At 44.5% G+C, this 21,892-nt stretch overlaps 1 protein-coding gene across 2 annotated transcripts in view; it reads left to right on the top strand.

The window, feature by feature from the left end:
* Positions 1-21,892, top strand: part of pald1a (phosphatase domain containing paladin 1a) — a 167,567-nt gene that overhangs the window by 29,846 nt on the left and 115,829 nt on the right. For both annotated transcript variants that reach the window (XM_063221753.1, XM_063221754.1), the window contains exons 2-3: positions 17,054-17,305; positions 18,222-18,324. In XM_063221753.1, coding sequence (XP_063077823.1) covers positions 17,067-17,305; positions 18,222-18,324 — 342 coding nt within the window. In that variant the 5' untranslated portion in view covers positions 17,054-17,066. The remainder of the gene's footprint in view (positions 1-17,053; positions 17,306-18,221; positions 18,325-21,892) is intronic.

The raw sequence follows: 21,892 nt of genomic DNA, 5'->3' as shown, positions 1-21,892 counted from the left end.
TCTGACCTGTTGAACACTGTCATGAATTTACTATGTAATGAAATTCTTAAAATATGATGTCCTTGACTGTTTTGGGAATTGCGTAGACCACTTTGCATATGATGACTTACACAATGAAATAATGCTGACGTGTTTTGGAGAGGGCAACCATTAGACTGAGAATTGTCTAATTCGTTTAGATAAGCAAGGTCAATTTATTTGGAAAATGTGCTAAATGCATGCTGAATGTGTCAACTGAAGGGTATTTGTACATATCCATCTGCAGAGATGTACTAAACATTTGAGACATGTACAAAGCATTTGATATCTGATGAAAAATGCCATTCTGTTTTGGGAAATTGCAAGTTGGTTTGGGGATTTGTCCGTGTTGTTTTGAGAATGTCATCTCAGTTTCGAGAAATTAGCCAAACCAATCGAGAAAAACTGTAACTTGTGAATCTCCCATGCCATGTGACCATAACGACTCATGTGAATGTAACCTGGCAATTGTTAGATGGATAAATACCAGTGCATGTGGACTACTGCTTCACTTCCCTCAAGAATTTTGTGGTGAAAGAAGCTCCTCTCCATGGAACGGAGATGCAGAGATACAGCACTCAACAGGCATTGGAAATGATCCACACACGCACACACACACTCTGTGTCTCAAGTGACAGCTGTGAGCTGCTAACAGCCACATTTCCACAACAAAAGGAGTGTCCGCAGGGGGTCCAAAGGGTCAAATGACCCTCTTGTGAGGCTTTTAGGTAAAAAGGTCAATTGACCCCTCCGTGGTAGTTCTAGTGTTAACTAGACTTGCTATTGAACCACCTTATTGGAATACCTCCCAGGACTAACGGGGCAGTGCTTGGCAACAATAGCTGAAGTCCATATTCACTTTGAAGTCAACTTCACAGGACTCCACAAGACATTTGTCACGTTTGTATGACGTCTGTCCATCAATCTGTCTGTCGGAAACCACTTCTGCTTTTTGCTCATGACTTAGGCCTGTTGACCCTGTTCTTTGACAACCAAATGGGGCAGCCATGGTATCAGAGCAATCGTACCACACACTGATGAAGGCTTGATAGCCGAAACGCTTTTGCTTTTTGGACATGGTGGTAATATAAATAAATAATGAGACGCAGTTTTGTGAGTGCGGATTTTTCTTCCTTAAGTTGATCCATTTTATTGTGCACCCAAAGACTTTCGTTTTTCCAAGAAGTTGAGCGCGTCCTTTGCCTAAACCTGGTATCAGAGCGACCCGTGTGTTTTTCAAAAAGAGGTACGGAGTCTTTTGTTGCCTCGTTCACTTACAAGGTCCTTTTCATGTGAAACTGCCATGCTTACTTTTCCAGAACAGAATGGGACACTTTGGCCGTCAGGGTACATCCATACATTTCCATGGAGAACTGTCTGACAGAACTCACTTGCATGCTTATATCAAATGATGACCTGCACTGCACGTCTTTTTTCCATGCATTGACGTGGCCCTTTATTGTGTTATTGAATGGCACTAGATGACATAAGCCATATGGGGTATGGACTTGTGATCTCACCACCTGCAAATATAGCGTAGCATAATACATGACCAGGATGTTGCCACTGATTGGTTGTCCCTTGACTGATCCTCTGTACTACTTCCTAGATCAATCCTCTGATGTGTCATTTAAATGGAATGAATGTCATTTTAACAATTTACAATTTAATTCTTACAGTAGTGGCATTGGCTGGGAATGCATTAGCTTGACTGCTACAAAAAACTCACAACTTGTGATGAGGTATTATAAGAAGAAAAGAGCACTCTTTGTCACATTAAAAGTTGAGGAATTAAAAAAGGTTATCACGTCTTGGGTCAGGCATTCATGATGTGTGGATGTGATTCTATACATGGGTGGGAGACGTGACGCCTTGTTTTTTCGTAAAATTGGTTAAAAACCTACAAAACTGTTATTTTTCCTTTAAAAAACAAATGTCAATGAAAGAAGATGTGATACATTATGTTTCATATTAGTCTTAGATGAGAAGAAACATTTTTGTTAAGATTTATGTAAAGGTTTATATGTCAAATATCCTGCGGTGTGACTGTAACATTAATGAAACCTGGAATATAACATATATATAAATTAACCAACAACATTTTTAATAATGTATGAAGCATTTGGCATGATTGCATAAATATTAACTTTATATTAAGATAATATTAACTACAAGTTCAATTTTGTAACAGAAATTGCGTCCTGTGGGGTGACATGTATGTCAATGTTTGTGAACGGGCAGCTGCAAGGCCAACTACAAGGGTCTTAAAGACTGGCTCCTAACCAGTCAGTGAGTGCGTATTAATATGCGACCTTGCCTCCTCCACTTGCGCTTGTCTCCTCGTCCCGTCTCCTGGCCCCTCCTCCGTGGAGAAAACGATAAAGTTTCCCAGCTGTCAGCCTAGCCACAACAACTTTTGAGGGACTGTTTTTCATTCACCATCCCAATTGCAAATGAGAAAAAGACTCTACAATTGAGCTTTTGCAAGATACTGAAATATAATGCTGTTGTCAGTGATGTCATCATGACGAGAAGCAAGTGGAGGAGGCAAGTGAAGGAGGCAAGGTCGCATATTAAGACGCACTCAGTACCTCAGTTATTGGAGAGTGCTGTGGAAGCTTAAGGTGACTCTTAACCTCTTAATATGTCTTCATATTGCAATGTTTCAGTCACACACTGCTTAGGTTCATTTTATGGTGTCCTGTGGTGTGACTGGAAGGATTTTTTTTTTATATATATATAAATGAAAACACATATTAAGATTAAACACAATATCATTATCAAGTTAGCATGAGCTCAGATGTCAGTCATGTATACAAAAGGATTAAAATGGCCATAATGCAGTGAATTTCCTGTGGTGCGACTTCATTTTCCTGCGGTGTGACATGCCTATGCAATGTGTTGATGCAGGACACATTTTCTCAAAAATGGCAAAAATTAGGCGAAATTCCACGGACCACTAAGTGCTTTATTTTTTCTATTTTTTTTTCCAAATTTTTCAATCAATTTGTTTAGGAATTGGAAAAACTTTTTTTGGGGGGCGTTACGCCCTTAAACGTCAACCACCCACATGCGTGTTTGTGTGAAATGTATGTCTGGGTATGTAGGCCTATGCATATTTTCCGGTCGCTGTGGGTGTGGTTCTGTGTGTTCTTGTGTACTGTATGCATATTCTCTCTCTATGGACCTCTCCCTTCTCCATCCTTTCGGTTCTCCTCTATAAGAATGATGAGTCCCCCTGACCCTTCTCTCCACCCTCTACCTCCTCCACCCTCTTGGGGGTCTCCTACATGAGTGACTTCTGTGTCCTCCACCGACCTCAAGGTTACCTCCATCCTCATCCTCCTCCAACCTCCTCTCCCATCCTCACCCTCTACAGCCCTCCTCCATCCTCTCCAGCCCTCCTCCATCCTCTCCATCCTTCACTCTCATCTACCTCCTCCTCCATCTTCCATACTTTCTCCATTCTCCACCCTCTACCTCTTCTCCCTTCTCCTTCATCCTCTACCTCCTCCACCCTCCACTCTCCTCTCCCTCATCTACCTCCTCCACCCTCTTGGGTCTTGGGTGTCCTCCACCCTCCTCTCCCTCCTCATCCCTCCTCTCCCTCCTCTCCCTCCTCATCCCTCCTCTCAGTCCTTCACTCTCCTCATCCCTGCTCATCCCTCCTCTCCCTCCTCTCCCCCTCCTCCACCCTCCTCTCCCTTCTCCACTCTCTGCAGTCATCCTCCACCCTCCTCTCCCTTCTCCTCTTCCCCCTCCTCTCCCTTCTCCACTCTCCTCTCAGTCCTCGACCCTCTTCTCCCTCCTCTTCCCCCTCCTCTCCCTCCTCCACCCTCCTCTCCCTTCTCCACTCTCTGCAGTCCTCCTCCACCCTCTTGGGTCTCCTCTATGACAATGTGGAGCGCTGCTCTCTCTCCGCATCCTTCCTCCTATTAACGCACTCTGCTACAGATCCATCCTGCTAACTTTTGCATGTTCACACACCATACGCACTGATATCTCCTCTCTCTCTCTCTCTCTCTCTTTCTCTTTCTTTCTCTCTCTCTCTCTCTCTCTCTCTCTCTCTCTCTCTCTCTCTCTCTCTCTCTCTCTCTCTCTCTCTCTCTCTCTCTCTATCCCTATCCCTCCCGCCCTGTCTCTCACTACTAACAGACATTCTCTCTCTTTCTATCTCTCTTTCTGTCTCTCTCTCTTCTTATTAGTGCGCCCCTGCTACCACAGATGCATCCTGCAGCTGTGCCCTCCTTCCTGCCTGATCGTTTAGAGCCCCCTTTTGTCCTGCGCGCTCTCTGCTTCGTCACTTACGCAGTTTATGTTCTTGATTTTATTTCACTTCCACAGTTTAGAGTTTATTGCGGAGCCTCCTTCTGTCCTGTTTGCTTGCTCTCTGGTTCATCACTTACTTGTGCTCGTCTCCAATGATTCGTTTACTTCACTGACACAATTTAGAGTTTGTTGTAGAGCCCCTTTTGCCCTGAGCTCTCTCTGGTTTGTCACTTTCTTGTTCTCTTCTTCAATTATTTGTTTACTTCACTGTCACAATTTAGATTTCATTCTAAAGTTGTCTTTTGTCCTTTGCTATCTCTGGTTCATCGCTTACTTGTGTTCTTCATTTACACACTGTAGTTGGATAAAGTTTAGAGTCTTCATATAGAGCATCGTTTTGTCTTGTTCACTTGCTGTCTTTCGCTAACTCGTGCTTTCTCGTTCATTTCATTAGCTTGACTTGGTCGTTGGTTCCGTCTCAATCGCTTGTACTCCCCTTCGTTCATGCATTTACCTCACTCAACTGCCTTTCCTGCTTTCATGGCTTCATTTTAGAGTTTAGAGTTAGTCTTAGAGGCCCCTTTTGTCCTCCTTGTTCATCCTCACATTTTTGTGCTCTTGTTCGTCCATTCATTAGTTTGGTTGGCTTGCTTGCCTTCCTTCTCTCTTCCTTGCTGGCTTGTGCGTGCGGGCACACAGACACACACACACACACACAGACACACAGACACTACACACTGGTTGCTTGCCCGCTCTCGCGCCCTCCACAGTGATGTCGGCACGCTGCCGGAATTTCAATCAGCTGGGTCTGAAAGAAAGGCGGCATGAGTGAGCCCGGGGCCTCCCATCAACCCCCCGGCACACACACACACACACACACACACACACACACACACACACACACACACACACACACACACACACACACACACACACACACACACACACACACACAATGTCTTTCTGGCGAGCCAGCCAGGAGGTGGAGGTGGTGAAGGAGGAAGGGAAGGGAGGAGAGGCATAATGGTTCTGGCTAGGGGGTGGTCGAGGAGGAAGGGAGGAGAGGAATGATGGGGTGTTGATGGAGGAGAAGATGGAGGGGTATGAGTAGGGGGTGTTGGTGGTGGTAAGTGATGGGAAGGGGGAGCGTGGGTGCTGGACTTGCTGGCAACGGTGGTGGTAGTGGAGGGTGGGATTCTGTCAAGCTAGTGGCAGGCCAGTTTCACTTGAATGGACCACAAAAGATTTGACTTTTTGGAAGACGGTGCAATTCACTCGTCACCCTCTGTCTCTCTCTCGTTCTCTTTCCCCTTACTCTACTCCTGCACTTACCCTCAATCTCTCCACCTCCCCTCCATCCTTCCACTACCCACCAACTGGAGCTGTATGACCCTTAGTGGGGAAAACCGGATGGAGAGATTTGGGTCGCGTTTCACATCACATGTTCCATTGACATTTGTTGGGAAGTTGGAACAGGATTTTTTTCACAGAGGATATGCATTGTCTATTTTTCAAGTGTGTGTGCTAGTCAGTTGATCTATTGTTTGGGCAGTTTTTTAAGCATTTAATCATTCCACAACTTGCACAACAACTAATCAATGTTTTTATTCTGAACAAGCTATGCAAACGCATTGTTCATTTACATGTAGTTTGAGTGAAGTAACCACATTGGGGTTCTGAAAATCAGAACAAAAGATTCTAAAATTCTAATTGCTATCTGTGCAGTCATGGGTGAGCGGTTAGGGCGTCAGACTTGCATTCCAGAGGTTGCCAGTTCGACTCCCGACCCGCCAGGTTGGTGGGGGGAGTAATCAACCAGTGCTCTCCCTCATCCTCCTCCATGACTGAGGTACCCTGAGCATGGTACCGTCCCACCGCACTGCTCCCCATGGGGCGCCACTGAGGGCTGCCCCCTTGCACGGGTGAGGCATACATGCAATTTCGTTGTGTGCAGTGTGCAGTGTTCACTTGTGTGCTGTGGAGTGCTGTGTCACAATGACGATGGGAGTTGAAGTTTCCCAATGGGCTTTCACTTCACTTTTTTCACTGTGCACCTACTTCTAAAGGCTGCAATGGTTCAATCTTTTTGACAAAGGCAAAAGCTGCGTCTACCACCTCCTAGCCTACATAGAGTATGTGATAAGCAGTGTGCGATTATCTGATTGTAATATGATTGTAGTATGTGCCATTATTTGCACCAGAGCACCATGCTGACTATTGCAAGGTTGGGCCCAGATCGCACTAGTTTGGATACAAAAAACACTATGGGTGTCATGGTTCACAAAATTCATAGTTCGGTCCATATCATGGTATCAAGATCACAGTTTTCGGTTCTTTACCTTATTAGTTGTTGTAATTAAAGGTAAACTGTAATATTTTAGTAGTTCATTTCCAGAATTCATGCTGCCCATTCACAAATGTTACCTTTTTAACAAATACTTTCCACCACCGTCAGATTCGAAGTAGTCAATATGACTGAGAAAATAGCACTTTTCATACATGAAAAGGTGGATCTTCTCCATGGTGTGCCATTTAGAATTTCCAGAAATAGCTTTTTTATCTGCAAAACTTAATGTACTTTGCTCTTACTAGTAAATACTAGTTTATTACTTATTAGTAAATATTTGTATTAATCCAAAAGCGACTTTTTGCAAGGTCTGAGTCCAAGACAAGTCCAAGTCCAAGGAGTAGCGAGTCCAAATCACGTTCAAATCCATAGAAAAAATGAACTTGACCTGGACTGAAGTCTGAGTCTGGACTGGAGTACTACATCCCTGTGCTGTGCGGTTTTATATCCTGGCAGGCGAGAGGATGTTTACCAGTCTGAGCTCCTGCTGCAGAGTGAAGGACCACCACTTGATGACCATGACCTAGAAAACACACACACACACACACACACACACACACACACACGGACGCATGCGCACACACACACACACACACACACACACACACACACACACACACACACACACACACACACACACACACACACACACACACACACGCGCGCACACACACAGACGCGCACACACACGCGCACGCACACACAGACGCGCACGCACACACAGACGCGCACGCACACACAGACGCGCACGCACACACAGACGCGCACGCACACACAGACGCGCACGCACACACAGACGCGCACGCACACACACACGCACACAGACACACACGCACACAGACACACACGCACACAGACACACACGCACACAGACACACACGCACACAGACACACACGCACACAGACACACGCACACAGACACACGCACACAGACACACGCACACAGACACACGCACACAGACACACAGACACACGCACACACAGACACACAGGCACACACAGACACACAGGCACACACAGACACACAGACAGACACACACACACAGACACGCACACAGACCATCCAAGTGAGTCTTTTGTAATGCTTGCAGTATATAAAGAATTGAAACTTTGATACGTTTACTGTCTTTGGCAATTGTTTTTGCATTTCTCTCGAAAGGAAAGTGCTCTGATCTTGAACTGACATGTCGTGTGGACAGGAAGGAGAAGTTGGAGAAAAATGCCTGTCTGTGGATCAAAACAGCTTTGCTCTTAATCCTCTCCCTCACGCCGAGATAAGCCAACAGGCTTCCTCTCCTCTCCTCTCCTCTCCTCTCCTCTCCTCTCCTCTCCTCTCCTCTCCTCTCCTCTCCTCTCCTCTCCTCTCCTCTCCTCTCCTCTCCTCTCCTCTCCTCCTCTTCCACCTCTCCCCCTTCTCTTCTCCTCCTCCTCCCTCTTCTCTCCCCCCTTCATCTTCAACTCCTCGTCGCGATTGTGTTTGATGACTCACGGTTTGATGACTGGCCCATGTTGTTATTCTCTGCCATTTATCTGCATACAATGGTGGAAGCTTAAATCTATTCCAGACATCTAGCAGACCCCCCCCCACCCCACCCCCGCTCACCTGGTCTTTGTGTTTCCTTTCCTCTTTTCTTACTTCCTTTTCTATTCTTATTTGCTCATCTGTCGTTTTATTCCTCTAGGCTTTGTCATTTTTTTGTAGAGTGATGACCTAAATAGCTGCAATTGTTTTTTGCCTTCCATAGTCTGACTGTTTGGGCTATTACACTTACAGTGTTGGGACCCCTTGTCCACTGTCTGCGATGGCTACCACCCTTCATCCTGTTTGGGCAGCTGTGGCCTCATGGTTAAGGATATGGGCTGTAGATCAGAGGGTTGAAGGTTCGAATTCCACCCTTTCCACTGTCTACCGCACTCTAAGGCTGAGGTGCCCCTGCCCTGAGCAAGGCACCTAACCCCATACTGATTCAGGGACTGTAACCAATTCCCTGTAATATATGTTAGTCACTTTGGATAAAAGTGTTAGCCAAGTGCAATGTCATGTAATGTCTCTTTCTGTCCATGCATCACCTGGTCTCTCCCTCCTTCCTTTTCTTGTCCCCCTTTCCAATTTTCTGTCCTCCAGCCTCCAGTCCTTTCTGTCCTTGGTCCTTGTTGAGTCCTACTGGATGTGCTTGCAAGGGTGAAAAGATATGCGTTTTCTTCTCCTTCTCCTGCTCTCTCACTCGGTCCTCACTGCCCTTCTCTCCCTCCCCTCCCCTCCCTGTCTTGCATACTGTAAATGTGCACAGATGTGCAGAGGGATGAGGTGGTGCTTAAACGCCCAACCCTTTGCCCTATTGTGTGTGTGCATGCGTGCGTGTGAGTAGCAAGTGCCATGCCCGAAACGCACACATCCAGTGTCAGCCAGGTGCTGATGAAGTCTTCTTCCTGTTATGAGATGATGTGATTTGAGGAGGGGGCGACTATTTTCCCCCCTTTTGTCTCCATTGCTAAAGGCTGACAGTTCCTGTTAAGCGGGGTGTGTGCATGTGTTTGTGTGTGTTTGTGTGTGTTTCGTTGGACAATGCCCATTGTCTGCACCGCATGCATGCGCCTTGTTTGAATTGAATCGGAACAATTAGGTGAGCACCTGAAATACCCCCAGTCCCTTTGTGAGCAGTCGCTTTAACACCCGTTCGAAATGAATCCTTATTGTATTGGTTTATGATGGGTTTTGTTCTGTGTTGTTTTTTTTCTTCTTTTCTGTTCTGTTAATCTGTGAAAAGCCAGGGACGCGTGCGTGTACGCGCGTGTGTGTGCGTGTGCGTGCGTGCGCGTACTTTTTATACATTGTTTGCTCTCTCGGCTGTACAGTACATCTTTCAGGCTCCTCTATAGTAATAACGCTTGTACCACACGGTGTTGGTTGTGGCGCTAAAACACTGTTTGCACATACACACACACACACACACAGGTCCCTGTGCCCTATCCCAGAAGGCCATCTGCCATCCACATGGGGGCCTGTATGTCTGTCTGTGTGGGCCCTCACTTTAGCCACCTCTCCCGTCTACCCATGCTGGTAAAACTTGGCTGTGGTGCTAGTGTGAGGGTGCTTTTTTTAGTGCTAGTTTGCCATTCAGGGCTTGAATCGGCGACCTCTGACTGACCGGCTCAAAGGAGCAGCTCGGACCTCAGTTCATCCCCCTCTCCTGTCTACCCATGCTGTTCCGTCCGACTGGACACAAGCTTGGCCTGACGAGGAGACGGGCATCTGAATACATTCGTACTTTCAGTGACTAAGGCTCTGCCAGCATGATTTCTTCAGCCTTTTGCAGAGCCATCACAATCGCAACCCCATTGTCAAGCTTTGAGTTAGAAAAGGCTTTGCCCACTGGAAACCTATCAAACATCATCAATGCAAGATCTTGGTGAAAAATGAATGCAACACTGGATGGAAATACATTGTATGACATAAGCAAATGCTTATTGAAACAAGGCTACAACGACTAGGCCTATGTACCAAAATTATATCTGAAATGGTCCTATGAAATATTACTGTGTGCGTGTGCGTGCGTGTGTGTAAGGCGAGGTGGGGGTGTTGCGATAATCGACATAGCCTACTGTAAAACCAGGATGAAAAATGCTAACAATAATAATAACTGCTTGAAATTAAAATAATAGCGTACCATAACGGATAACCGTACCGCATACCGTGACAATGTGAGGATTTCCGACCTCTCATTCCAGTCTGCTGATGTTGCCTTGGAGGGACACTCTGTCACCTAACACCTAATATCAAAGCTGGAATTATAGTGAAATGTTGTACCAATTCATTTGTACAATGAAAAATGCTGTCTCTGACCATTTCCTCATCACATGTTCAGAATGACAAGCTGTGATGTGGTGTGTCTTTAGACCAAGGTCTTTAAACAGTTTGATGGGTCTGTCTTTATTTTTTAAAAATACTACTTGCACCTTTTTGGCACTATTTTATACGACTACCAATGCTTTCTAAACATATTCAACGCCATTTTTCGACATTACTGTGATGTTGAAAACTGTAGCAACTTAAGTCACTATACAATAGGTGTGTCACGGTATGAAAATGTAACCTCATGGTTATTGTAAGTGGTTATGTCATGATTGATGTATAATAGTGTTGATGCTGTTCAGGGCCAATGACATTTTTTTTGTGGGGGGGCTCTTATGTCAGGTGGTAAAACTACAGCCAATGCCCATGAATTATTTAGTAATTGGTAATCAATGTAATGTAATGAGCGCTTCTTAGATAAACCATTAAAACAAACAAAAACATTTTTTAGATCCATACAGTGGTGGTATTAGCTGTAGTTGCACCACCCTGACTTGTGCTAGTATTAAAACGTCATTGACTCCATGATCCACTAGATCATTAGCAAAAGCTTTTGGCCTTCTTTGCTCTTCAGTGTGAACACACAGCAGTAGTGGATGGTGTCTAGATCTCCCTTATATAGCCTCTGCTGCACCCTACAAAACCGCACAGTCATCTGTGTTTACAATATGTTCAAAGGGGACCATTTCATGCATAGTGTTTTCCAAACATCCTGTGTGCTCGAGCATGTGTGTTTTTTATTCTGGAACAACACACACACACACACACACACACACACACACACACACACACACACACACACACACACACACACACACACACACACACACACACACACACACACACACACACACACACACACACACACACACACACACACACACACACACACACACACACACACACACACAAATGTGTCCACCTTACCAGTATGACACGATCCAATTCCAGTATGACATGACTCAAAACAATTGTCTGTGTTTTGACCACCATGGGAGGGCAAGGTGTGTGTGTGTGTGCGTGTGCGTGCGTGTGCGGGGCCGGATTAAGATGGCCCGGGGCCCCAAGGCTACAGGTTGCTGTGGGGTCCCCCGGAGGGCAAATGTTGCGTCAAATATACATAGACAGTGTCATAATTATGAGCTAGGAAGTAAGGGTAACATGTCTACCAGTTTTACTCAACAAGACAGATGGATTCTTAAATATTGCATCTTGTCACAATCCTCCAGTGTTCCACTTTTGGCCAGTGAGGGGCCCCCTGGCAGGTGGGGGCCCCTAGGCTGCAGCCATTTCCTAGCCTGTGCGTTAATACGGCCCTGCGTGTGTGTGCGTGCGTGCGTGTGTGCGCCCGCCCGCATGTGTATGGGTGCCTGTGTGTATGTGGGCATGGCCCAATTGCACGCTTACCCTATTTTCATGTTACCATCGCACCTGTCTCTGGACACTGTGCCAGTGTGTTTATGGCATCACAAAAGAGGGAAAACAAGACGACGAGCACAAGAGAAGGTGAAGACTAGGGCAGCACTGACTGGTGCCTGTGTCTGGCACACTCCAAAATATTGACATGTTCATACTCCTGCTTGTTCACCAAATTGTGCATTGCAATCGGAGCAGCTAGCTGGTCCTAGGTGTGGGTGTTATAGCAAAAATGTCATATCACGATTTTTAAACGTAAAATCTTGATTCTGATTTTTTATCACAATCTTCCAAAGTGGGTCTGAATCACCAGTGCCGTCCATATCAAGGGGAGTGACATTTTTGGTTCTACATATCAACCTCATAAATACTCCAATATTTCTAATATGGTGCGCTCCACATGCCCCCCTTACCAGTGTTTACATATCATCACATCATGTAAATCGGCTTCCAATGGAGCTGGACTAATGGGGCCCACAATGTGGTGCTTTGTCCCTGCGTGCAAGAATAAAAGTGTGTGGTGTGTGTGTGTGTGTCTCTCTCTCTCTCTCTCTCTCTCTCTCTCTCTCTCTCTCTCTCTCTCTCCCTTTCCCTCTCCCTCTCCCTCTCCCTCTCCCCCTCTCCCTCTCCCTCACCCTCTCCCTCTCCCTCTCCCTCTCTCTCTCTCTCTCTCTCTCTCTCTCTCTCCCTCTCCCTCTCCCTCTCCCTCTCCCTCTCCCTCTCCCTCTCCCTCTCCCTCTCTCTCTCTCTCTCTCTCTCTCTCTCTCTCTTTCTATCTCTCTCTCTCTCTCTCTCTCTCTCTCTCTCTCTCTCTCTCTCTCTCTCTCTCTCTCTCTATCTGTGAGTGTGTGCGTGTGTCTGTGGTGCGTAGGCGTATTTAAGAGCCAGTCAGTCCCAGGCTTGTAGGCTTGTTTACCTGCCTTGTGCTGTGCTGCAAATCTCCTCGTTTGCTCTGACGGGAGTGGACATCCCCTGTAGAAATATTTAGATTGGTTCACAAAGAGAGGCCTGCTGGGCACTGAGTGGCCCTCTAATTAAGGTGTAAAAACACACACACACACACACACACACACACACACACACACACACACACACACACACACACACACACACACACACACACACACACACACACACACACACACACACACACACACACACACACACACACCTCTTGTTTGAAGTGTTTTCTGTTATACAGAAATTGCTGGGTTGGTGGTACTCATGTGCCAAACTCTGATCCAGACTCGGTTTGAGTGTTTTATCTGTGGGGGGAAATGGAAATGACATGAGAACATTAGAATTCCAGGTGAAGAACTTCAGTATTGCCACATTTGAGTCACTGAGGCAGGGGCAGATTAGCCTGGTTCCTACCAGACCTCTGTGTGTGTGTTTAGCTCTAGAGCCCCCTGGTGGCGCTCAGTAGTGGAGCTCACGAAGCTTAGCGGAACTACAGTTCGCCCCAGAAAACAAAAACACCCCTCTATGGGTGTTACTATTAAAAAAAAAAATTCAGGGTTTAAGTCCAGATGTTACAGACCCAATGTTGTTGGGCATTCAGGGGTTTGTCCCCCTAGAAATGTTTTATATGCAGTTGTTAAAAGTGTGATTTTTAACAAAATATGCAAAAGGAACTTTAGAGGCCTTGTGCTTCAGGGCCCTCTTGACTCCTGGGCCCCTCGTCCTTGGCCAAGTAGGCCTGTGCAGCAATCTGTCCTGACACTCAGGTGGTCTTTTTAAAATATATATTTTAGGGCTTTTTTGGCCTTTATTTCTGACAGGACAGTGGAGGAGAGACAGGACATGAGTGGGGAGAGAGCGACGTGGAAGGATCGGCAAATGACCAGGGCCGGAATCGAACCCAGGTCGCTGGCATAGTAACCCAGTGCCCTACCGTTAGGCCACGTTAGGGCCATAACTTTTGATTTTGCTCTCAATTGTTGAATCATTTAACATTATGCTGACAGTAGCTCTCTGTTAATGTGCAAGAACAGTAAGAACAAATGATATCCAGATCCGCTGTACAGTAGGAAGAGTTGAGACCCAATGATTTATATTGCAACTATGCTGCTCATGGCAACTGTGCTGCCTATTGGCAAATTCGATCTTTTCATGATTATTTACCAAGAAAAGTAAACTAATTTTCACTAATATAATATGACCAAAGCACAGTAAGATTTGCAGCTAAAAATGACCAAATTCAAAATGGCAGACATGGAGAAGATCCACTTCTCATGTCTGAAAAGTGCAGTTGTCCCTGTCATAATGAATTCTTTGTGAAGTATTTGTGAAAATATTTAATATTGTATTTTATATTATTTAATAAAGTGAATACAGTAGTTTATTTCAAGAATTCATGCTGCCCATTTTTTACATACTGTTTCATACTGCACCAGTTTTAATGTTGATTCTCACATTTTAGAGTTATTTTATAAGTCTGTACTTCAGAGTGTCCTGTCCTTTGGTCTGGTCTGTGTCTATGGTAGTATGCGTAAACAAGATCAGGATAAACTGCAACGCATTGTTAAAACAGCCAGTAGAATAATTGGATGCCATCAGCTGCACAGCTTTTTCAAGACATCATACTACACAAGGCTGAAAGTATCCTGGGAGACACTACCCATCCTTTACACAGCAAATTTCAGTTTAGCCAACGCAGTAACGGGAGACTGCTGCAGAGGAAAATAAGAACAGCCAGGTTCAGCAAGTCATTTGTTCCCTCTGCAATTAGAATTTTCAATGAAAGACACAGTTCCCAGCAAGGGACTTGACACTCTGTGTGTGTGTGTGTGTGTGTGTGTGTGTGTGTGTGTGTGTGTGTGTGTGTGTGTGTGTGTGTGTGTGTGTGTGTGTGTGTGTGTGTGTGTGTGTGTGTGTGTGTGTGTGTGTGTGTGTGTGTGTGTGTGTGTGTGTGTGTGTGTGTGTGTGAGAGAGATGGAGAGATATATGTATCGTAGCAATCAGCTGTTTTGGAGGAGTCAGAGAGACATGGGGGAGGGGGTTGTATTTATTTATCTGTCATTTCATGTTTTTATTCTGTTGTTAAGTCCTGTCTTTGTATAGCACCCTGACCACTTGAATTTCCCTTTTTTGGACATTAAAGTTTACTTTGACTTTGACTGACTTTGACCTGCTTGCCATCAGCCCTGGAAATAACATGGCATAAATGCGTGTAGGTAATGATTTGCAATGAGGGCTAAGAGGAGCTTAAGAACGCGCCCAGGCGTAGGACTCACCCATTGGTTAGGGCAGGGGTTGTATTTTTAGTCAGGCAGCCACTTCAGACGCCTAAACCACACACAGGCACGTGTTGCTGAGATGCTGAGGATCCAGACTGAAAAGGAGTCTTTCCTTTAAGGCTGTGTATAGTCTCCTTGAAAGGACTTCAATACACATTAGTTAATAATCAATGTGTATTAGTAAAAGGGACACAAGCTAGAATTGAAAGGTTAATTAATTAACCTTCACTTCCTTTGACTCATTTAAGCAACAGCCAACGTGGTCCGCTATCAGTATTCCCCACATGTAACCGGCTGACAGAGCCGACCGAGCGGCATGTGAAAAAACTACTCATAGGAAGAACAGACTTTACACAGGAGAAATATTGTCATTTGTAAATATGAAAACAGACTTTACATGCCACAGGAGAATGATTGTCATTTGTATATATGAAACCATTTATATGAAAACATTCACACCTCAAATGACTGTACATTTTGACACGGGCATGTCGAGGGCACCACACAAATTCAGCCAAACTGCAGAGAGCGACTTAAATAATACACATGATTTTTTAATTTTCAGCCTATTAGGTGTTCTGTCTGAAGGACTGAAACATTTTACAAGTTTTTGATGTTCCACATGCATGCACAGAGCCAGACCATTGATTGTATATCGTTCTAACAATCAATGAGTCAGCATTTGTTTTTGGTTTGCGTTTTTTTGTCTTTTTTTAAACTTTATTTATGACAGGACAGCGAAGGTGGTGACAGGAAGCAAGTGGGGAGAGAGAGATGGGGAAGGGGCCGCAAAGGACCTGGGCCGGGAATCGAACCTGGGTCAGCCACATGGTAGACGAGTGCCCTACTGGTTGTCCACGGCAGGGCCAGAGCCAGCATTTCTATGATTGTTGTTTAATATCCAGAATGGATACAGAAGAGAATTATTATACAAGAAAGGACGGCACTTTTAAGGATTACTGGGACTAAAACACATTTACAGCCGTTTTTTCCCCCATAGTGTTTTGTGCTAGCATGTGGCTACTTTCAATACACTTTTGACTAAACAAGAGGAGCAGGCCTTTCCTCTGTAGCCCAGGCTAGACAGGCAAGTGTGAATGATGTCTGACGCACACAACACAGCCCCCACCCCCACCAACACCACACACACACACACACACACACACACACACACACACACACACACACACACACACACACACACACACACACACACACACACACACACACACACACACACACACACACACACACACACACACACTCTAACACTACCTACCTACCTACCCCCAACCTGCTTCTCCAAGTCAAGTCACGGTTGGAGGTGTGTGTATGTGTCTTAAGTGTGTGAAGCACTCATCTCATTTGCTCTGTTGCGTTTCTTTGCGTTTAGTTGTTTGTTTGTTGTTGACGCTAATGTGACGTTTACTTCCTGTGATTTTGTTTGCCCCCTGTTTGCCACTGCTGCTACGTTGCCAAGGCGACGGCTATCCTTGTCTATTGGAATGTTTTCTTCCCTTGTGCTGCTGAAAGACTTAACTATGCAGCAAAAAAATACTTTTCGTTTTTTTATTCTGTTTTTTAGTCAGACACTGTAGGCCTACAGCACTTTGGCCAGTTTGCATTATTTGTAAATGTTCCTCTAAACGGATTACACCACATTCACGATTAAAAGGTGCCAATCCAACAAAAAGTAAAATAAAAGTAGGCTAAATCTCCAAGCTTTCTGTCGACAGACCATCCTTACAGCTCAGTCACTATGTTGTGTTGTGACTAAGCCTTGAGGAATGTCTGTCGACCGAAAGCTTGGCGATTAAAAGAACACAAATAGCATCTGGAAGTGTGCAGGCATTTGTCTTTTCATTTAAATGTGCTTTTAAAATAACATGTACCTCCCTACTTGATTGACAGCTGCCAGTGGAGCATGGGTACAACGGCCAGCGCAGCGCCCCTGCCGCCGCCACCGTCGCTGCATGAGCGAGGCGCCGTTGCCACCGCTACCACCGCCGGCATCCACGCCATCCAACACCAGCAGAGTATCCACGGCAACGGAATGGCGGACGGACGCCAGTCGCTAGGCGGGGGCTCCCTGCAGACCCTCAGCATCCACAACAGCAAGGGAAAGTCCATCATCACCAACAAGGTGGCACCCGTCGTCATCACGTAAGTGGTCTTTTATGTAAGGGATAACGCCCGACTGGTTCCACAAAGCTAATGCCGAAGTGGCGGCTCAGAACTCTGGCGATTTGCGCAGCACCAATTCCATTGCGAAGGCAGATAATAGTTTATTTATGATAGGACTCTGAGAAGTTGGACAGGAAAAAAGTGGGGAAAGAGATGGGGAATGTTCGTCAAAGGACCTGGGCCGGAATCGAACCAGTGTCGCCCAGCGTTCTACCGTTAGAGCCACAGTAGAGTCACAAGAGCGGGTCATCAGTACTTTTACATCACAGAGATGGAGTTGGATGAGAAGTGGGCAGGGTGGGTGGGTGCATCCACAACAGCAAGACCAAGTCCATAATCACCAACAAGGGGCCACCCAATGTCATCAGGTACGTGTCGAGTGCAAACAGAGGGTTCAAGTCCAAGGCAAACATCATGACTTGTGGGGGATAGTGGGTGGTTGAGCTTGTGGTGGCATGGGTGGAAGGTGAGTGGAGGGTCACGGGAGAGTAGCTTGGGGCCCGGTACGCCCGTGCAGTAATCTGTTCATGGCCATGGGATATGGTGGGTGTGTGGAAGAATATGGAGAGGGTTTGGGTGGGGGGGTGCGCGCTTGCATGCGCGCGCGTGTGTGCGTGCATGCGTGCGAGATAGAGTTGGATGGGGTTATGGGAGGTCAAACTTGGCCTAGCTCCATCCATCCATCATATTCATCATAGGCCCACTCATTTTATTTGAACAATGGGCCATACTGTTACACAAAGTTTTATTGCTGTGGATAACTTGTCTAATTGTTTAGTAGATAACATTTCGCTCATGCAAAAAAAGCATTCAGTACCTTGCCTGCACAATTGGAAGTAAGACTGAAAAGAATTTAACTTTTCCTCCTCTGCTCTTTTATCCCCACTCCCTGCAGATATAACTGTCGGCAAGAGTTTCAGATTCATGATGACTTGCACAAAACCAATTACAAAGTGGGCAGGATTGCTGACACGATGCCCGAGCACTATCTGGTGCAGGTAAGTGGGACAGAGGGAGAGAAATGATTTTATTTTTATTTATTTTCTGTTAGAAAAAATACATGTCCTATTTTTTATTTTATTTGTTTTATATTCATAGGGTGTTCGTGCATTTTATGGGATTTTCATGTTTATTTGATGTTGTAAGTGAATGTATGACAATTGAGTGGGAGAGAGAGATATGGGGAAATGACCCAGGCTGTATTTGAACCCCCATGGGTATCTTTTCCATTCATGGTACAATGTTTTAGCACAGTGCACCACAGCACAGCCCTGAGGAATCTCAATTATTAACTGTCATACAGCCTGCCTGCCGTGGTCATCGCTGGCTTTATTCTCATTATAGAGCACTATGCTGTTTCCACGGATACAATATTGTAATGCAGTGAAGTAAAATTCTTTCCTGCCTGGTCCAATTATCTTTTTTATCCCAAAAAATGTCATAGAATGTGGGATTTAGTGGGCTGTCGTATGTATCTCTGCCAGGATTGATCAGATTGTGGCAATGAAAATCCAGTCATCCATGAAATGTGTGAAATTGGACATTGGATACAATTTCTTGTTCTGTCACACCTATGTAGTTACTGTCATTAAAAAGGGAGCTAAGAATATTTTCAGTACAACAGCAATTCTTTATCCGTCACTCAGTTCCGTTTCACTCTGAAAACCCATCACATTAAACACACATGAGCCATCAGTTAATGTACGTGTCAGCCTTGTGTGTGATGGGCCTCGCGTCTTAAATGGCTTAAAAAATGAAAAAAGTGGGAGCAGAAAAATCCCGGTTGAAGCAAATTTTTATGTTTATTTATTTATGTATTCTTTTTTTTACATAACTTTTCGGGTGAAAACCCGTCTTCACATATCTGAAGAAGGGTTTTCAACCAAAACCTTAAGCAAAAAAATCGTGGTTGAAGCAGACTTTTTCATTTTTTTATTCTGTCGGTTTTTTGTCCTGCTCCCGTCGGATATTTTTGGAAGTGTAGACTTTAACCTACTCCTTATGTCATAAATACCAAAATGTCACAGTGCCATAGTGTCGTAAATTACATCACAAAAACAAACACAAAAAGATATATAATGGCCACTATGCCATACTTGACAGGTTAATCTTGGGTTTTTACTTCCAACGTAAAAAATGACATTATAATGCTTTTAGTTAATAGTCGTGAGGACTTTGAATTTCAACAGTGATTCAACCTTTTCACACTTCTAAAATGTAGGATGTTATTGAAAGGTAAACCATTACACAAAGTTTAACTTCCACCTCATCAGCCAATCAGAAAGGAGAATCCAGTCGTCAAGGGAGCTAATGAGCCATCATAGCTGTTCTGATTTGAAGGGGGTGTTTTAATGGGGGGGGGGGTCACCACAGGACCGCTGAAGTCATGCCTGGTCATGTGCCCTATTGTCTCAGCTGCAGTTTCAGTTTACCAACAAACTTGACCCAGTTTCGCCCCAGCATGGCATCAGTTCAGTTCTGAAAAACAAAAAATAACAAAACCCTCACTTTTGAAGGCCCTTTAGACTTGTTATGTTTGTCACACCAAGTTACATGTAGAGTTGTGGCCATGAAAAATTAATTTAATTGCCAATCATGAATAACATTCACCAATCATGAACTTCAGGGAGGTGTTAAAATGCTTTTAAGAACTGCTCTCCCTTCTCGAGTCAAGAAGCAATCTACAAAATGAGAATTAGTTCACTCTAATTTGTGTCAAAGTGGGGAATAATTTAGCAGTGTATAATCACTCACTTCACGCTGACTCGTCAAAGTCATAATTTTGAAACTCATAATTTATTGAATGACTGAATATAATATATGTAGGATAGAATATGTAATGCACACACATACATATATATATATACAGTGCCCTCCATAATTATTGGCACCCCTGGTTGAGATGTGTTAAAAGCCTTAAAATAAATTCAGTGTTTATTGCAGAAGAATACTGTCACACTGAAAATTGTAGGAAAATGTAGCCTTCAACTCAAATGAATTGTAAGAAAATAAAAAAATCCCTGACTAAAAAAATAATTATTTTTCATTAAATCACCTGTTCCACAATTATTGGCACCCTTAACAATTCCCAGGAAATAAATATAATTGAAGCATTTCTGTCATTTCTACAGTAGTTTACAAAGTTTACCAGAGTATGTAGGAACATTTAATTAGTAATTCATCACTTCCTGTTTCCCTGGGGTATAAATATGACGTGACATCGAGGCCATTTCTCTTATCCACTCTTAAACATGGGAAAGACAAAGGAACACAGCATACAAGTGAGGCAGATGTGCGTCGACCTTCACAGGTCAGGCAGAGCTACAAGAAGATTGCCACTCAACTGCAGCTGCCCATATCCACTGTGAGAGGAATAATTAAGAAGTTCAAAACAACTGGAACAGTGGTAAACAAGACTGGACGAGGACCCAAGTTTATTTTGCCACCACGCACAGTGAGGAGGATGCAAGAGAAATCAAAAGATCTCCAAAGCTCACTGTTACAGAATTACACCAAATTGTAGCATCCTGGGGTCACAGTCTCCAAATCAACCATCAGGCGCTGTCTACACGCCAACAAGCTGTTTGGGAGGCATGCACGGAGAAAACCTTTCCTCACTCACAATCATAAACGCAAGCGTCTGGAGTTCGCCAAGCGGTATTGGGGCTTCAACTGGGACCGTGTGCTTTGGTCAGATGAGACCAAGATTGAGCTTTTTGGCAACAAACACTCTGAGTGGGTCTGGCGTACCACGAAAGATGCGCATGCTGAAAAGCACCTCATACCCACTGTGAAGTATGGGGGTGGGTCAGTGATGCTGTGGGGCTGTTTCACTTCCAAAGGCCCTGGGAACCTTGTTAGGGTGCATGGCATCATGAATGCTTTGAAATACCAGGACATTTTAAATCAAAATCTGTTGCCCTCTGCCCGAAAGCTGAAGCTGGGTCTCACTGGGTCTTTCAGCAAGACAATGACCCTAAACATATGGCCAAATCTACACAGAAATGGTTCACCAGACACAAAATCAAGCTCCTCCCATGGCCATCTCAGTCCCCTGACCTCAACCCCATTGAGAACCTGTGGGGTGAGCTGAAGAGGAGAGTACAGAGGAGAGGACCCAGGTCTCTGGATGATTTAGAGAGATTCTGCAAAGAGGAATGGCTGAAGATCCCTTTTCTGTCTTTTCCCATCTTGTGAAACATTATAGGAGAAGATTAGGTGCTGTTTTGTTGGCAAAAGGGGGTTGTACAAAATATTAACACCAGGGGTGCTAATAATTGTGACACACATTATTTGATGTCAAATAATTATTTCTTTATGTGGGATTTTTTCCCCACTGAATAAATGCACTTGTATTGAAGGTTGGATTTTTCTCTTTTTTCCATTAAGGTCCCATATTATTTAGAAAAATAAATAAATAATTGGAAGCTAAAAAACACATCTCAACCAGGGGTGCCAATAATTATGGAGGGCACTGTGTATATATATATATATATATATATATATATATATATATATATATATATATATATATATATATATATATATAATATATACACAGTGCCC

Source organism: Engraulis encrasicolus, chromosome 17, assembly GCF_034702125.1.
Source record: "Engraulis encrasicolus isolate BLACKSEA-1 chromosome 17, IST_EnEncr_1.0, whole genome shotgun sequence".
NCBI classification, from domain to species: Eukaryota; Metazoa; Chordata; class Actinopteri; order Clupeiformes; family Engraulidae; genus Engraulis; species Engraulis encrasicolus.
Note: the sequence above shows the minus strand (reverse complement) of the source record. Positions and strands in the feature narration are given on the sequence as shown.